Raw genomic sequence first — 16,842 nt, 5'->3', positions numbered from 1 at the left:
AATGTGGTTTGGCTGTGTACCCAGGAAGAAGATGAGACCTGTTTGCTAGACACAAGCAATATTCTGCCACAGTCCACTCTTCTCTTTAACACATGTCTGTCCCTCTCATTCTTCCAAATTCCTCTCTAGTGAGTTGATGGTCCAATAAGTGGAATACCTCCAATGCTGAGACAAGGGTTTCTGGTTAATGTGTAATCCTCTAACTGGTCTGGATATGGCTTTTTGGCTCCATTAATCTATAAGCTAAAAATGGTGAAGTGGAGACAACACTCACTCCCTTTTGGAAAGGGGAGGAATAAGGGTCCCATGCCAGTTTACCGATACATAACAATTCTCAAATTCCTCTGTATAAACATTTAAAATTCCTATACTTTGGGGGTGAGGCAGTTCCTTAAATAGGCCATAATTCTGCTTCTCTGTGGTTTTCTTTATCCAGGCATTGCTTTTAATAAGAGAGATGTAACCAAAGTACAGTGTTTAAACATTTTCTCTTACTAGATTGGTTATCGAGACTTTGGGAAATAGTTACTCTTCTACATTGTTGGTGGGAGTGTAAATTACTCCATGAACAATTTAGTAAATGCCCATATTCTTTGACCCAGAAATTCTAGGAATTTATCCCATATGGAGACGTACTTGATTCTGTATAAACATGTTAATTTCTTGTTGCAGTTTTTTAGTAGCAAAAGATTAAAACAAATATTCCATTGGTAGGTGACTGGTTTCATAAACAATGGCATAGCCATATGATGGATAGAATCCATATGGTAGCCCTTAAAAAAGGGTGAAGAAATTATTTATTGATACATAAAAATGTCAATATAAAATAGTATCCATAGGGCACTACCATTTGGAGAAATAAATCTGTATATGCACATATATTTACATGGATTTCTTTCATGTGTGCACATTATCTTTGGCTGGATACACAAGCAACTGATAATGCAGTTGGCTTCTGAGAGGGGAGCTAGGTGACTGGGTGGTCACCATATATACATTGTAGTGCTTTTTACATTTTGATTCATTTATTTGGGTTATCTATTGGGTAGAAGATGATAAATTCAAATGACAAATTAATTCCTCTTGTAATAGTGTTGATACTAAGAAAACAATAGCTCAGATGACTTGCAAAACATTTTCAAGGGCAAGAAGAAACTACTGAAGTGGTAAGTGAGAATAGTGCCAGCCCAAATACATTTGTCCTTAGGGAAATTGGAAGGGCCATTTGTAAAAATACAGGTAGTTCACAGCAGGAACAGAAAAGGTTTGGGAATCACAGATTTACAATGGTTTAATACAGCAAATAAACTATTTATTTCAGAACACGAAAGATCTTCAAACTACACTTAATATCTTAAGCATTCTTGTTGAGCTGGTGTCAGCTGGTAAGTTTTTGTTTTCTTTGGTCTAATTTCCGTTTGTAAACAGTGATCAACAATGTATCATGTGTACTTTATTTGGAATTTTCTGATACTTCTATAGAAGCTATTCTGAGTATCAGAATTTGGAACCTGAAATGTCATACTCTTATTGTTGCTTTGTTTTTGATTTGAGGGGTCTTCCAGGATCCCTCAAACCACCCCAAAACCCATTTTCAGAGCCTTGACTGTAGAATTTTGGCATCACTTGTATTTACCCTCTTTGCTATTTTCTAACTAAAGTACTAATGAAATAAAAAAAAATTGATTTTGAGGTGTTTGATTTCAGAAGTCATCATTTGAAATATTGAATGCTAACAAGTTGTGATGTCTAATATTTTATGGGAGGATTTGCTGTTTAAACAATTAAAAACAATTTTTTTTTTTAGGTGGAGGTCGAAGAGCGAGTTTCTTGGTCACCAAAGGTGGTTCACAGATATTGTTGCAGCTACTTATGAATGCCAGCAAAGAATCTCCCCCGAATGAGGAGTTGATGGTACAGATTCATTCTATTCTTGCAAAGATTGGACCTAAAGGTGAGGGTTCCACTTGTGTTTTTATCTTAGAACTATTTGTGACATTGATTCTGTTTGCCTTGAAATTTGGTAAATTTTGAAAATCTAACGTGGTACTGCTTTTTCTTGATCTTAGTCATGGACTCCTTTTTACAGTCAGCTAGTGGCCTGCAAAGTTGAGGATACTAAATTTATGAGGAATTCTGTTACATAGACTGGAAAAAAGGAAGAAAAATATCAGAATCACAAGTGTGTCGCTGTTTGTGTGCTTGCATGTGTGTGTGTGTAAAGGATATATATTGTTGAAGTTGGAAGGAGGGAATATGGATGGGAATGCTTTGAGGAACATGGAGGTAAAATGTGTTTGCTTTTCATTAATAGTCATATTTGTATTGCACAGTCTCAATGCTTAAAAAGCTTATGATCTAGTCAAGACCAAAAGAGATATAAAAAATTGTAGGACCGATTATTACAAAAGTAAGACATGCAAAATGTTAAAAAATACAGATCAAGAAAACATGGGATTTGAAACAAGGAGAAAGCTGATTTAGATTAGGTTAACAGAGAAAGGCATCCTGGGAATAGAACCCAAGTTCAGTTTATAATTGTCTAGCTACACAGATTAAAATGATTCTCTAAACTCTTAGAATAGTGATTATTTAAGAGTTCTGCCATTGCTTTGTGGCATACATATGAGCTTTTAAACTTTGAAGTATTTGGTTAAAATGCTTATTCTAAAAAGTGTGTATGTGTGTATATAGTTTATGACATTTCCATTTTCATTCAAAAGTTATGAATAAATTGTGTTTGTTCATTTTTTTAAAACAGACAAAAAATTTGGAGTGAAAGCTAGAATTAATGGAGCTCTGAATATAACCCTGAATTTGGTCAAACAGAATTTGCAGAATCATCGCTTGGTTTTGCCTTGTCTTCAGCTTTTACGAGTATATTCTGCCAACTGTAAGTATTTTAGAGCACCTTTCAGTTAACTCAGTGTTGTCAGGTTATACAAAATGAAAATGTAAAAGTACCTGAACTCCATAGAGCTCTAAAAATTGTAGACAAGAAAAGAGAATATGTAATATGACTCTTTGTAACTCCTAACCCCACCACCACAAAAGTGATGTGGGGTAAGAAGGTGAGTTGATAAAATCTTGAGAATTCTCATTTCCTGCAGTTTGTAAAAGCTTGTAGTGAAGGGGATGAGTAACAGCCTGTGGAAAGATGTGGAAGAACAGGAGGGTATCAGCAGGAAAAACTGCTGCGCCTATTTGGATTTTCACAGGTGAGAGGAAAGCTGAGAAGGAAGGCATGTGGAAGCGTAGTCACCTGGAGTTAATTATGTTCAGCAATCGATAGGAAGTAGCAGAACAGAAAAAAAAAATAGTACAACAGCCTCTGAGGAAGCTGGAGAGAAGAGAGATCACGGAGAAATTGTTTCCTCACACACATATATACTCTCTAATACTAGGTCCCAAACCTAGGTGCTATGAAGTTCCTTTCTATTTCCACTATGGGATTGGAGTGGTTAACAAGACATCTGAAATTGAAGTTGTGGGGAGTACATGATATTGCAGAATAATGGTATTCAAAGTGGTAGAGATGTGGGGTTATATATATATGTGTGTGCGTGTGTATGTATAAAATTTTATGTATGTATATGATTATTTATCTGTATTTATACTTTGACAGTATGGCTAAGGGTGAGCTCATAGGAAAATAGCTTTGACCACTTAAATAATTAACACTTACGTAATTAAAAAGAATAGAAGGAAATGAATAAATTGGATATCTAACCAAAGAAGTTAGGAAAGGAGGAATAAACACAAGGAAAGCAGAGGAATGTAGAGGAAAAAAGAATACATTAGAAAAAAGCCCCAGTTGATTTAAGAAATGAAATGATTGGATTAAAAATAAAATAATACTGTAATGGTGATGTAATGGGACAGATGGTAGCTATGTTTGTGGTGAACATAGCATAATGTATAAACTTGTCAAACTACTAAGTTGCACACCTGAAACTAATGTAACATTGTGTGTCAACTATACTCAAATAAAATTAAAAACTAAATAAAACAGATAAACCATTGAATTCCCCAATTAAGGAAAAAGGAAGACCGCACAGAGATAAAATTAGAAGGGATAATGGAAAAATAGATACAGAGGAAATTAAAATCCTACAAGACTTTAGCTTACATTTTTGGTGGCATCTTACTGAATTTACCACTAGAAGGCTAGTAAATTGTTTATGATTTTTAAAATATATTTGTTCAGAATTGAAAATTATTAGGCACAATTTCCTGGTTGGGTAATTGTTTGCATATTCTGTGTGAAACTCTACAGTTGTTACCTCTTTTTCCACAGCTGCTTTAGCCAAGGTCCTCATCACCTCCCACCTGGACCACAGCCTGCTACCATGTCTCTCAAATCTGTCACAGTGCTGTGACATCTGACCTGTATTAAAATGCATGTCTGATTGGTTGTTCCTTTCGGGCAATTCCCTGTAGTTGAAAGAACAAACAACTTCTAGGGCTCTATAATTTGTTTACCTTCTTTTCCCACCTCATCTTTCCATTGATAAGCTTTTGTCTGATACTGTATGTTTTAATGTGTAACTTTATACCCATGATGTTCACTGACTCGATTCGGTTTGCCATGTTATCTCTGTCTCTGGAGACATTTCCTTAGAGCAGCTCCTGCCCTAGCTAGCTCCTCTTCATTGGTAAAGAGTGAACCCAGGCTCAGTTTCTCCAGAGATACCTTCAGTTTCATTATGGACTTGGGACTCCATTCTGGTGTAACCTAAATAGCCTGCAAGTCTTAATCTATTTAGAAAGTAATTTAGTAATTATTTGTTTTTTTTTTTTTCACTCTCTATACTGCGTTCTCTGAGGGCCCACACTGTTTTTGTCTTTGAATCTCCATGACCTGGTATTTAAATTATTGAAGAAACAAACAGAGTTAACTTAAAACTCTTTTTTTTTTAAGTAACATTTTGTTGTTTTATATAACTTCTTTCATAATCTCCCTGCAAGGTCATAAATAAAGCCAAAAAAAACCCCCCCAAAACAATCGTCCTTTCAAGTGATTGGCTAGGGTAGGCTTTATGAGGGGCTTGGGTCTTCTAAAGAATTTGTGTATGTTTTCAGCTCTGTATCACCAAGAATACACATTTCTACTTGTTGAGGTTTTGAAATCATTTTACATCCTTTCCTCTGCCTCCTAGCTGTGAATTCAGTATCCTTAGGGAAAAATGGAGTTGTGGAGCTGCTGTTTAAAATCATCGGACCATTTAGTAAGAAGAATTCGGGTCTCATGAAGTGAGTAAATGCTTTGAGTATAAATAGAGGTGTATTTTTTGTTATTCTGGGCTTTATCATCTTAATCTGTGCAACAACAGGTTGAATTGTATTATATCTAGGGTCCTTTCTTAGTTCTTAAATAGTGATTTTATTATGATAAAGATTTTCTTCAATATAAAGTTTAATCTTCAGAAGTGTATCAAAATTAGAAAGCTTTACATTCATTGACTGTAGTGTTATGGAAATTTAGATGTCCAACATTCCTAGATAATATAAGAGGAAAATGATCATTGATAGAGTAGCATTCATTCAGAAACATTTATTGAATGCCTGCTATATTCCCTACCCAGGTTTGCAATCTTTTAATGAATGTACCCTTCATTCGCACAATTATCTGAATGTATTTTAAATTTATACATTTCTTTTTTGTCAAAATAATGTCATTCTTTTTCTTTTTTCTTATTTTAAATTATATATATATTACTATATTTATATATCTATTCATTTGTAAGTCTTTCAGCCTCAGAAAATTAAAGCAATTTCCAGTTATTTGGTTATATTTAGTATTTTTTTCTTAAGGCATATTAGAAGTCATTATTTAAAAAAATATTTTATTGTGCAATTATTCAAAGATACCTAGAGTTTATATTATATTAGGATGAAATTATTTTGAATTAGGTTTATTAATCACTTATTTGATTCAGTAGTTATTAACATTCTGCTACTTTTGTTTCATTTATTTCCCCTCTATACTTTTATTTTTGCTGAGGTATTTTTAAGCAAATCCCAGATGTCATTCTCATATATAAGTTTGTGAAAAAAAAATCCAAATATATTTTATTTTTTCCCTGAATACTTCAGTATATAACTCTACTAAATAGCAACTTAAAAAATAACCATAATACTAAAATCATACTCAACCAAATTATTAATTCCTTAACATAACTAAAGTCCAGTATGTGTTCAGTTTTCTCCTGTTGTCTCAAAGTGCCCTTGTATAATGGGTTTGTTTGAATCAGAATCCAAACAAGGTGCACACATTATTCCTCATCACATTTAGGAAATTTCCAAACCTACACAAAAATAGAATAGGGATGCCTGGGTGGCTCTGTCAGTTAAGTGGCTGCCTTTGGCTCAGGTCATGATCCCAGGGTCCTGGGATCGAGTCCCACGGTGGGCTCCCTGCTCAGCAGGGTGTCTGCTTCTCTGCCTCCTCTGTCTGCTGCTCCCCCTGTTTGTGCTCTGTCTCTGACAAATCAATAAATAAAATCTTAAAAAAAAAATAGAATAATTACAGACCTACACAAAACTACAAGAGAACGGATAATACCCACCACCCAGTTTCATCAGTAACCAACATTGTGCCATTTTGATCTCAGTTTTTCCTTCCCTGTCCTTTCTTTTTTTTTTCTGGAGTATTTTGAAGCAAATATTGGCTATTACATTTGTTCTGTGAGTTCTTTAGTATGATCACTATCAGACACAACTTTTTTCTTTTAATGTTTGCAGAATATTGTTTCTTTGTCCAACAATATTAATAATCCCTTAATATCTAATATTTTCTGATTGTCTAAGAAATGTCTTCTTTACAGTTGGCTTATTCCAGTCAGAATCCAGATAAGATCTGTACATTTTATTTGATTGCTATGTCTTGTAATCTTTAAAAATCAATAACAGTTCCTCTATTTTTGGGGTTCTATTTTATTTATTTGTTGAAAGACTTCGGTGATGTCTTGTAGATTGTCCCAACATTCTGGATTAAGATGACTGTATCCTGGGATCCTTTAACATGTAGGTATGTCCCTCGAATTTCCTGTAGACCCATAGAGCTGGAGGCTTGATTGGATTTGGGTTCCTTTTTTCTGGTCAAAAATATTTCATATGTGGTGCTGGTACTCTCTCTTGCACCACTTAAGATCACTGAGTTGAGGTGATCCCTTCACTTCTCACCTAATAATTTAGCAGTGTTTCGTGACATTGTCTAGATCCACTATTTCTTTAGGAGTTGCAGAATAGTGACTTTTCTAATTTTCTCATTCTTTCTACTTTTATTAGTTGTGACTCTTTTGTGAGGAAGAACTTACCCACATCAAATATTTGGTTAAATTTTACAAATAAATTCAGAACATTTCCATTCTTTTCACTCTTCTTGAAATAAAGATCAGGGTGAAAAAAAAAGTCAAATATTTTAGCTTGTATCCCTTTTGAAAATGGGAGCTTACTTGCATATATATTTATTCATTTAATATTACTTGGTGGGATGTCTTAACTTTTTACTTATGTAAAGATCATACATAATCCTAGAACATCTGATGAAATGTAACAAAACAAAAAGCGATTATCACAAGTAAAACCGACTTATAGATTGGTGTGGTGTCGTGAGTAGGCTCTGGAGACAGAGAGACCTGGATTTGCATGTTAGCTCTGTCATTTACTGGCTCCAGGATACATAGTAGGTTACCTAACTTAAGCCATTATTTCATGTCTATAAATAGTAGTATTAGCCCCTACATCAGAAGGTTGATGTGAGGATTTAATGAGATGATTCTTCTAATTAACACAATGCCTATGAATGCAATGTAATTAGTTTAGGTAAGTAATGTAGTAATGTGGCTGTGAATTAATTCTAGTTAGTACTAAAAGTATGTTCATTATTTTTAAAATTTATATACCAATTCTCCCCTTGACTCATAAAGTACTTTATAATTTATTTTTTATTTAGTGGTTATGATCTCATTCTTAGGGTCTATATTAAGCCTATTCTAACCAGTTACCAAATCTAGTATAAAGTTCCTAGGAGGAACAGAGCATTTCACAAGTGTCATTATAATATACAGTACGGGGACATATCCAAAATAGGCAGAAATCAGTGGGTCTAAACTCAGAAAGGAATAGTGCTATCTAAATTATCCCTTAAATTCCTTCCTGTATTTATATTTAAAAAAGAAAAACAAATTTTTTACTTTGTTTTTACTTTAATAAGAATAAAATATTCATTGACCAAATATCTATATCTTGATCTCTTTATCATTTTTAATAATCTTAGGGTCTCCCCCTTAATTAAAAAGTCTTGACATCTAAAACATTTGTTTTGCTGTTTTTCCTCCTCTGAAACAATGCCCTATGTTTAGTGGAATAAGGTTAGGGTTATTATTTATGTTTGAAGGGTGATGCTGCCCTTGAAGATTTCCTTTCCTTTCCAATTTTAGGTTTTGGATTTAAATACTGTTAATCCAGATGGAGGCAACCCAGGACGTAATGGGTTCTTCTTGAATGTCCCCATAAGGATTGACCCTCCAATTTAAAGGAGCTATGACTTCATGAATACCTGGAGCTGAAGCTTTTCTTCCTTCACTGCTCCTAAATGAATAAGCCACAGGATGCTTTTTAAGCCATTGTTGGTTGTATTATTCTGTGTGGGACTTAAGAAGATTGGAAAAATATGTGAGGAAGTATAAAATAGTGAAACTAAAAAATTCTATTCAATTAACATAATACAGACTGTGCATTTCGATAAATTTGTTATTCTAAAATTCTTTGGTAACTTTTACAAATTTGTACTGGCTTATACATGTCAGAGAATTTCAGAAATTTTTTTGTACTTAAGTTTTTAAAAAATACCTTTTAAATAAATTTTAGTGAAAATATCAAGTGACTTTGCACCAAACGTCATAATTTCTTTTCTTTTCTTTTTTTAAAGATATTATTTATCTATTTGACAGAGAGAGAGAGAGCGGGAGTGAGCACAAGCATGGGGAGCTGTAGGCAGAGAGAGAGGGAGAAACAGGCTGCCTGCCAAGCAGGGAGCCCGACGCGGGGCTCGATCCCAGCACCCTGGGATCACAACCCGAGCCGAAGGCAGATACCCAGCTGACTGAGCCACCCAGGCACCCCTTCATAATTTCTTTTAATCTAGTGCAGCTGTGAAACAAGCATGATGAGCTTTGGAGTCAGAAAAAACTGGGTTCACATCCTAGTTTTGCCGGTGTTGAAGAATAAACATCAACCCAAAAGCATGTAGTTTAAGGATTAGAAACTGTCAGAAGCACTTTTATTTGGTTCAAATGTATTATAAACTACTACCAACCAGGGAGAAAGACTGTTTCTAAAAGTACTCTAAGATTTTTATAATTTTGAATAAAGGCTTAACTGTAGATGGGAAAATCCTATTAGTTCATAGCAAGTGATTGCATCCGAGTGATTGTATTTTCTTCCTAGGGCTATCGTAACAAAGTACCTAGTACAAATTTGGTGGCTTAAAATTACAGAAATTTGTTGTTTCACAGTTCTGGAGGCTAGAGGTCCAAAATTAACCTGTCAGTAGGTCCAGTGTTCCCTCTGAAACCTTTATGGAGAATCCTTCCTTGCTTCTTTCTAGCTGGTGGTTTGCTGGCAATCTTTGGTGTTTCTTGGCTTGAAGCTGCAACATTTCAACCTCTGCCTCTGTCCTCACATGAGGTTCTCTCCTTGTGTGTCTGTCTTCAGGTAGTCTCCTTTTTTCTTATAAGGGCACCAGTCATGATGGATTAAGGGCCACCTACTCCAGTATGACCTCATTTTAATTAATTACATCTGCAGTGACCGTCTTTCCAAATAAGGTCACATTCAGAGGTACTGGGGGGTTAGGACTTCAACATCTCTTTTGGAGGAGACTGATATTTCTGAATTCAAAAGCTTCCTTCTCAACAGGAGGCTTATATTACTCATTTTCCATAGCACCTCGCTTTTTTGGGAGCTTAGGCATATTTATTATATTCTGAAATCTTTGGTTTCTTTAGCCATAAAATGTGCCAGTTCTGTGGACCAGGATTGTTTTAAGAATTAAACTAGAAAACACAGGGATGTCTGGGTGGCTCAGTCAGTTAAGCGTCTGCCTTCAGCTCAGGTCATGACTGGGATCGAGTCCTGCATCGGGCTCCCTGCACAGCGGGGAGCCTCCTTCTCCCTCTGCTTGCCACTCCTCCTGCTTGTGCTCTCTCTCTGTTTCTTTCTCTCTCTGACAAATAAATAAAAATCTTTATAAAAAAATAAACTAGAAAACACATATATAAGGCATCTATAACAATTTCTGGCATTTATCAAATTTTGCTTTTCTATTATTTTGTATTGCTGTTTCACTCGGAAGATCCCTTTAGTTCTGTGTTTAATTTTGACCAATTTCAGAGCCATCCTTATGCTGGTAGTTGCATAGTCTTATGCGCATTTTAGTACATAATTGTAAGGTTATGGAAAGTTTCTTACTGATGATTTAGTGCTATGAAAGTCAGTATGTAATTTCATAGTTTTCATTTACTTTTAACTCACCATTACCAAAAGTTCACATTGTTTTGAGAAAGTTCCAGGTCTGAATTTATAATATTTTTTAAAGCATATACTTTTTTCTTTTTATGAATGTTATCTTAAATAAAGGTTTATATGATTGCTTTATTTGTGTTAGTAAATCAAAGTGCAACCATTAATGACTTGCTCTGGAGGGTAGCATTAATGAGCATTTATTATGAATGAGCACTTACTCTGTGCCTAGTTCTAGATAATTGTTGCAGGTTTTACTGTGAACCAGTATCCATCTTCAGTCTTCTAGTTGTTTGTGCTCTTTGCCTTTACATACTCCATCGTGCTGGGTCTCCTTCACATTAACGTATGCAACTTTTACTTTACTGCTTTGTTTTTGGTTTTAATTTCTTGAGTAGTTTTTTCATAGATATGTACATTTTATCACATTATCTAGATTGTAAAATTGTGGAAGAGATAAGTGTGCTAATTTTATACCAATGAAGAACCTGCCCCTGTGGGTGTCTAGTAGGCATTCAACAAATGCTTAATGATGAGTGACATGCTTAAGTCATAGTGCATATTTTTATGCAAATTAATTATAGTTGTTGAAATCTTGCTAAGAGGTACTGTAGTATGTAGCCTTATGTTTTTAAAGTTACTGAAATTAGGTGCCATTTCTTCAGTAACTTATTTCTTTAAAAAATATTTCAATTATGGGTTTTCCACAGTGATGTTTTGTGCATTTTTAAAGCTAATTAATAGCAGTTAATTTCACTGTGCATATTTGTGTATTTATGTTCAAAGAAAATATAAGTACTTTTAAATTTTGGGGCAATTCCTTTGTCCTTTAATGGGCAATAAGAATTTTTGAGATATTAATTAGGTTCATTATTCTCTTTGGTGCCTTATGGTTGAAAAATGTTAAGGGCTTCTACTTCTCCCCAAACCTCCTAGTTCCAAAATATTTTACATTTGTTATCACCTTAAATAGTAGGATTATTGCTTGAAAGAGCTAAAATACTTTAAAGTCAGATAGCTATGAGTATCTATAGAATTTTGTAGTTACAAGTTTTGTCTTAAAACTTGTTTTTGTTTTAATTTTTTATGAATCAGGGCCTCTGATTCTTAATACTGTTATTTTGTGAACTCTGTCAGGGTCAGATACAACTACAATAATCGATTCTATATATCTAATCTCCTATATAAAGACTTCAACAGTGTCTTCTTTTTCTTCCTTAAAAAATTTTTTTTGGTGCTTGGCCTGTTAATATTTCAATCTTCCTCATACCTGATTTTAACCTGAAGGGAGAGATGCATACAGAGAAACACCATATGTAATTGACTATAACAGGAATGACTTTTGGAATAGATAATAATTACTTATCTGAAAAGATTGTATGAATTTACTATTGTAGATTAATTTTACTAGTTTTGTTGTTGTTTGTGTTTTCTCATGTTGACAGGGTTGCTTTAGACACTCTTGCTGCATTGCTAAAATCAAGTAAGTTTTTAAATACTAGAAATACTAGATACTATTTTTCCAAGTATTCTATCTACTATGTTAAAGAAACTGGAAATGTAGATTTAGTCTGTAGTTATAAAGCTAGTTTGTTATAATTTAATGTCAAAGTTGATTGTCTTTTCATATGGTTGATCATAGCTAATGTCGTTTATTGAGCTATAATGTAAGTACATCTGTGTAATTCATTCCAGTACATTGACTCTCTTTTTATAAGTTCATTATATAAATATAAAGTCCTGTTAATAGAGGCAAGTAACATGTAAGTGTTATATAAGTATCATCTTTTTAAAAGTGAAGCGAACAAGATATTGAGGATATTTACTGTGAAGAATATTGTGAACAACTACTGTATATTGAACACAAATGATTTTCATTTAGAAACCTCTTATTAAAAATTTTATTTCTATCAAATTCAAGTTTAAATCATTAAAAATGACAATGTAAATTTACAAACTAAAGCAACTGTTTTCTTTATCTTCAAAATTGAAGCATTGGAGTAAATGTGTCTTATGATTCCTTTGGAGAGAAATTTATCTACATTATATGTTCTCTCTCTCCAAGGTACTCAGTATCTGTGGTTTAAATATAACCTTTGTTAGCACTTCCATTCTCATTGGTTGATTAAATTAACGTCTTAACCACAGTAACATTTAGTTCTAAGGTTATGATGGCTTTCAATGTTATTTTTCCCCAAAACTGCCTATCAAGGGTGAGACCAACTTGCCCTTAAATTTGAATGACCAGAATTGTTAATTTGAACAGTAGCAAATGATTAATTGATTGAAAATCTGGTATTTGGTAATGATTTGTTACATTTATTAAATTTAAAAAGTCATCTTAGGTATTAGTATTATATACCAGAGTATATAAAACTCAGTTAACAGTTTTATCTTTGAAATGAAGTGTGTGGAACTCAATTAGATGAACCATGTAGCTTTATTTTCATATATGATGTGATAAACTTTAGACCAAGATCAGAATACTTGGATTAATTTTAAAAGATGTTTGTGGCCTGGCCTTGTGCCCTTTGTGGTTCAAATTGTTATTTAAAGATTAATTTTTAAATTCATATAGGCATATATTTTTGAATTAGAGTAGATTAAAATAGCTATTAAGACTGAAGCTTATTTATTTTCAGAATCACTGATGACAAAATCACTGATTCTAAGTCAGTAGAAACTAAAACCCTCCTTAGTTTCAACTATTTATAGAAATTGGTTAATCTAAGAGGACTGAAATCTGGTATCTTGCGTTTTAAATAGTAATCTTCCTTTTACTCCCTCCTTCAAAGGAGGGTGGTGGACAAACATACCTGTTTTACTGCATCAGGTAAAAAAAGTAACTGACCAGTAGGATGAGTCTAGTTTATATTTGGTATGTTTTCATAGGGCACATGGCACTAAATAGAAAAAAAATTTAATAATGCAAGATAATGTTTAGTAGCACTTGCATATTTTTAAATGCACTGTGGCATTTTGGAACATTCTCATTCATTGATTTTTTTTTTTTTTAACTGCTTTCTGGGAGGGGGCAGTTATTTACTTTGAAAGGGTAAATGAGAGAAAAAAAATAAAAGGGTAAATGAGGCTACTATAATAACCCTGAGCTAGTATAAAGCAAAGAACATGTATACATACAGTGCAGAAGGACAGGCAGCCTAGGTGCCATCGCTAGAGTATGGATGAGATGCTGCAGTCTAAAGGGGAACCTGAGTTATCTTTTAACTGGAGAGGGAAGAAGAGACATAGGTTGATAGTGGGTTAGGTGTCCTGAACACATGAATAAAACCCCTTTACTAAACTTTTTAGTTGTGCTCAGTTGCAGATTGCACATAGCTCTGTTTACTTCTCTTCATTCAGCACCTGTGTTTGAGTTACGGGCAAGTTTCTTATTTGATTTTTAATAAGAATTTAAATATTTCACATAAATACCATTTAGGCTCATAATGTCTTTTAAGAAAATCATATTCACAGCTAGTAAACTAAAGGCTTATATACTCCAGGTGGTGTAAACAAAGTGTATATTCCTTTAAAATACATGAAACTACTCTAGTCAAAACTGTTGACCTGATTGTGTAAATAGCCACAACCTTGGCCAACTAGCTCTTGAAGACACAGAAGAGATTTTAAAGCGTTTATGTAAGAAAGCCCCTCTCCCCACCAGGTGAATTTCTTCCAGCTCCCTAAAGTCAGAACAGGGTTTCTGAGAGAGCATTATTAGTTTGTTGACCTCAACATCTTTATGTTTTAGGTACATATTAGCAATATGGAAGCTGTAGTAATCCTTTCAGGTAACTAAAAGCAGCAGAGCCTTACCTTACTGTTACATTATCTTAGTGCCTATGCCGTGAGCCAGGGTAAACTTATATTAGGGAGAGATTGGAATTTCTTTGTAACTAAACAAGCTTGGATGGGTTGGTATTCGACATTAGTTTGTGTTCCTATCATTGACTCCCCTATGTGGTACTGAGTGGCTCCAGATGTTGCTATGATAGGGTTCCCCTAGTGCCATTTTAGTGAAATGTACCCTTTCGGTTAATAATCTAAAATATTAACACTTTAATAAAATAGATCAAATTTGTGGATTTCTGTTAATTCTACCCTAGTAAAATCAACCATTTACAAAAAAACCCTCTTTAATGTAGTTTTTATTATATTAGATAATTAATGACCAGAAAGCAGTAAAGTGCTCTTCACATTTCATTTACTAAAAGTTTTATAAGTATTCTTAACTTAGTGTTGTTATGGCATGGATATTTATATAATTGTGGGGGTAATTAAAGCAGGTGATTTCAGTGGAAACACATAGTTTGTAATAGAAGCTACAATCCAGTAGAGTTAATTTCAGTGGAAATAGGGTTTATAATAGACGTTACAATAATAACAATGTAGTTTGCCATCTGGGACTTTTCATTTATTTTGTTAGAGAAAAAAATATTTAAGTATGTGGCTGCTATGTATATTTTTTTGAAAAAAAACTCATTACAATATTGTGATATTTTTAATTCAATTTATTCTACCATTTTCTCTTGTCATTTAAAAATGTTCTTTCTCAATTTTCTTTTGTTAAAGAAACAAACGCCAGAAGAGCTGTAGACAGAGGATATGTCCAAGTCCTTTTAACGATTTATGTAGATTGGCACCGCCATGATAACCGGCATAGAAACATGCTCATTCGGAAAGGAATTTTACAGAGTTTAAAAAGTGTTACAAACATCAAGTTGGGAAGAAAAGCATTTATAGACGCCAATGGGATGAAAATTCTGTATAACACTTCACAGGTGAGTTTTTAAATTTTCTTCCTATTACTGTGGTTATGTGTTAATGATATTATTTGGTTCTTAAGAAAATTTGGTATTCTTATAAATACTCAAAAAGTATGATAATTATGTTTAAGAAAAAAATCTGAAGATGAAAAGGCATGATAAACCTTTCTCATGTGACCTCCTCAGACTGTGTTGGAGAAAGTGCTGAGTGCATATCTCTGCAATATGAGATTTTAGGTAAAAGGAGGATGTATAAATCCATCCACTGGGCAGGAAGGGAATCTGTAGAGCCATGTTTGCTAAGATGTGCAGTTGGCTGTACTCAGTTTTGCATGTTCCCCTCATGAGATATTTATGGATCCATTATAGCTGGTGAGGCAGTTCTGTGTTTGTGAGTATTGTCAATGTCTTCCTTCTAGATAGAGCAGTTTTACACACAGAAGGTACAAAAGTGAAACCTGGAGTTAGGAATCCTAGTTCTGCCAGCCATCTTAACCGTAAACCTTCTTGACAGTATCTTTAGCAAGAAGACTGTCAGCTCTGGGCAGTGGGGATGTTACAATGCAACCATTTTGTTTTTAGAAGGTTATAATTATTGGAAAGAAATCTGTCTTTTAAAAATTGCAGCCAGTCATCTTGGTTGTGCCCTCCTGGTCTTGCATACAACAGTCTCTTTCTACATGGCAGTAGTTAAGAAACCTGAACACACAATTTATGTTTACCCTAAGCTTTTTCTTTTCTAGATCAATCATACGCACTTGTTTTTACTATTCCTCATGTAGACAGTGATGGATAATTGATGTATCAGGAAGAGTTGGGTGACCTTGTTTATGCCACTTAATATTTCTGAGCCTAAATTTCTCATCTGTTCTGACAGGTCAGATGTGAAAATTTGTATTGAAAATTTTATGGGATATGAAAGTGCTATCTAAATGCCAGTTGTCAATAATAATAACAATAATAGTAGTGTTTTATGTTATAGGTTCATATCCCCTGTCCATTAGCCCTTGTCAAGATTGGATACCACGACAGCATATTAAACTCTTAGAACTTAAAATCATGGTGTTCAGACTATTTTTTGTAAGTTGAAGAGTCAACTTATTAGAGGTGCTATTGTATGATAACTGATAACAGTTCTGAGAAAGGCTCAGCCAGTGCACATTCCTTTTTATTTCTTACTCCTTTTTTTTTTTTTAAGATTTTATTTACTTATTTGAGAGAGAGAATGAGAGAGAGAGAGCAGGAGAGGGGGGAAGGTCAGAGGGAGAAGCAGACTCCCCGCTGAGCAGGGAGCCCAATGCAGGACTTGATCCTGGGACTCCAGGATCATGACCTGAGCCGAAGGCAGTCGCTTAACCAACTGAGCCACCCAGGCGCCCATTTCTTACTCCTTTCTTACTATCTTTTTTACTTAATGTTTTTTTCTTCCCTTAAATTAAAAATAATTTTTATTTTATGCCCTAGGCTTGCTAAGTGACTTATAGGTCAATCATAGATATTATGTAGCACAGTAGTCCCCCCTTATCTGTGGGGGATACGGTCCAAG

General features: G+C 34.1%; 1 protein-coding gene across 2 annotated transcripts in view; it reads left to right on the top strand.

Moving 5' to 3' along the window:
* AGTPBP1 (ATP/GTP binding carboxypeptidase 1) overlaps window positions 1-16,842 on the top strand; it is a 158,104-nt gene that overhangs the window by 55,697 nt on the left and 85,565 nt on the right. For both annotated transcript variants that reach the window (XM_028122253.2, XM_028122254.2), the window contains exons 5-10: window positions 1,322-1,385; window positions 1,808-1,954; window positions 2,762-2,893; window positions 5,160-5,253; window positions 11,973-12,010; window positions 15,103-15,311. In XM_028122253.2, coding sequence (XP_027978054.1) covers window positions 1,322-1,385; window positions 1,808-1,954; window positions 2,762-2,893; window positions 5,160-5,253; window positions 11,973-12,010; window positions 15,103-15,311 — 684 coding nt within the window. The remainder of the gene's footprint in view (window positions 1-1,321; window positions 1,386-1,807; window positions 1,955-2,761; window positions 2,894-5,159; window positions 5,254-11,972; window positions 12,011-15,102; window positions 15,312-16,842) is intronic.

Source organism: Eumetopias jubatus, unplaced genomic scaffold (genome assembly GCF_037043125.1).
Source record: "Eumetopias jubatus isolate StellerSeaLion01/CBP00866 unplaced genomic scaffold, mEumJub1_p1.0 scaffold_15, whole genome shotgun sequence".
Classification (NCBI taxonomy): domain Eukaryota; kingdom Metazoa; phylum Chordata; class Mammalia; order Carnivora; family Otariidae; genus Eumetopias; species Eumetopias jubatus.
Note: the sequence above shows the minus strand (reverse complement) of the source record. Positions and strands in the feature narration are given on the sequence as shown.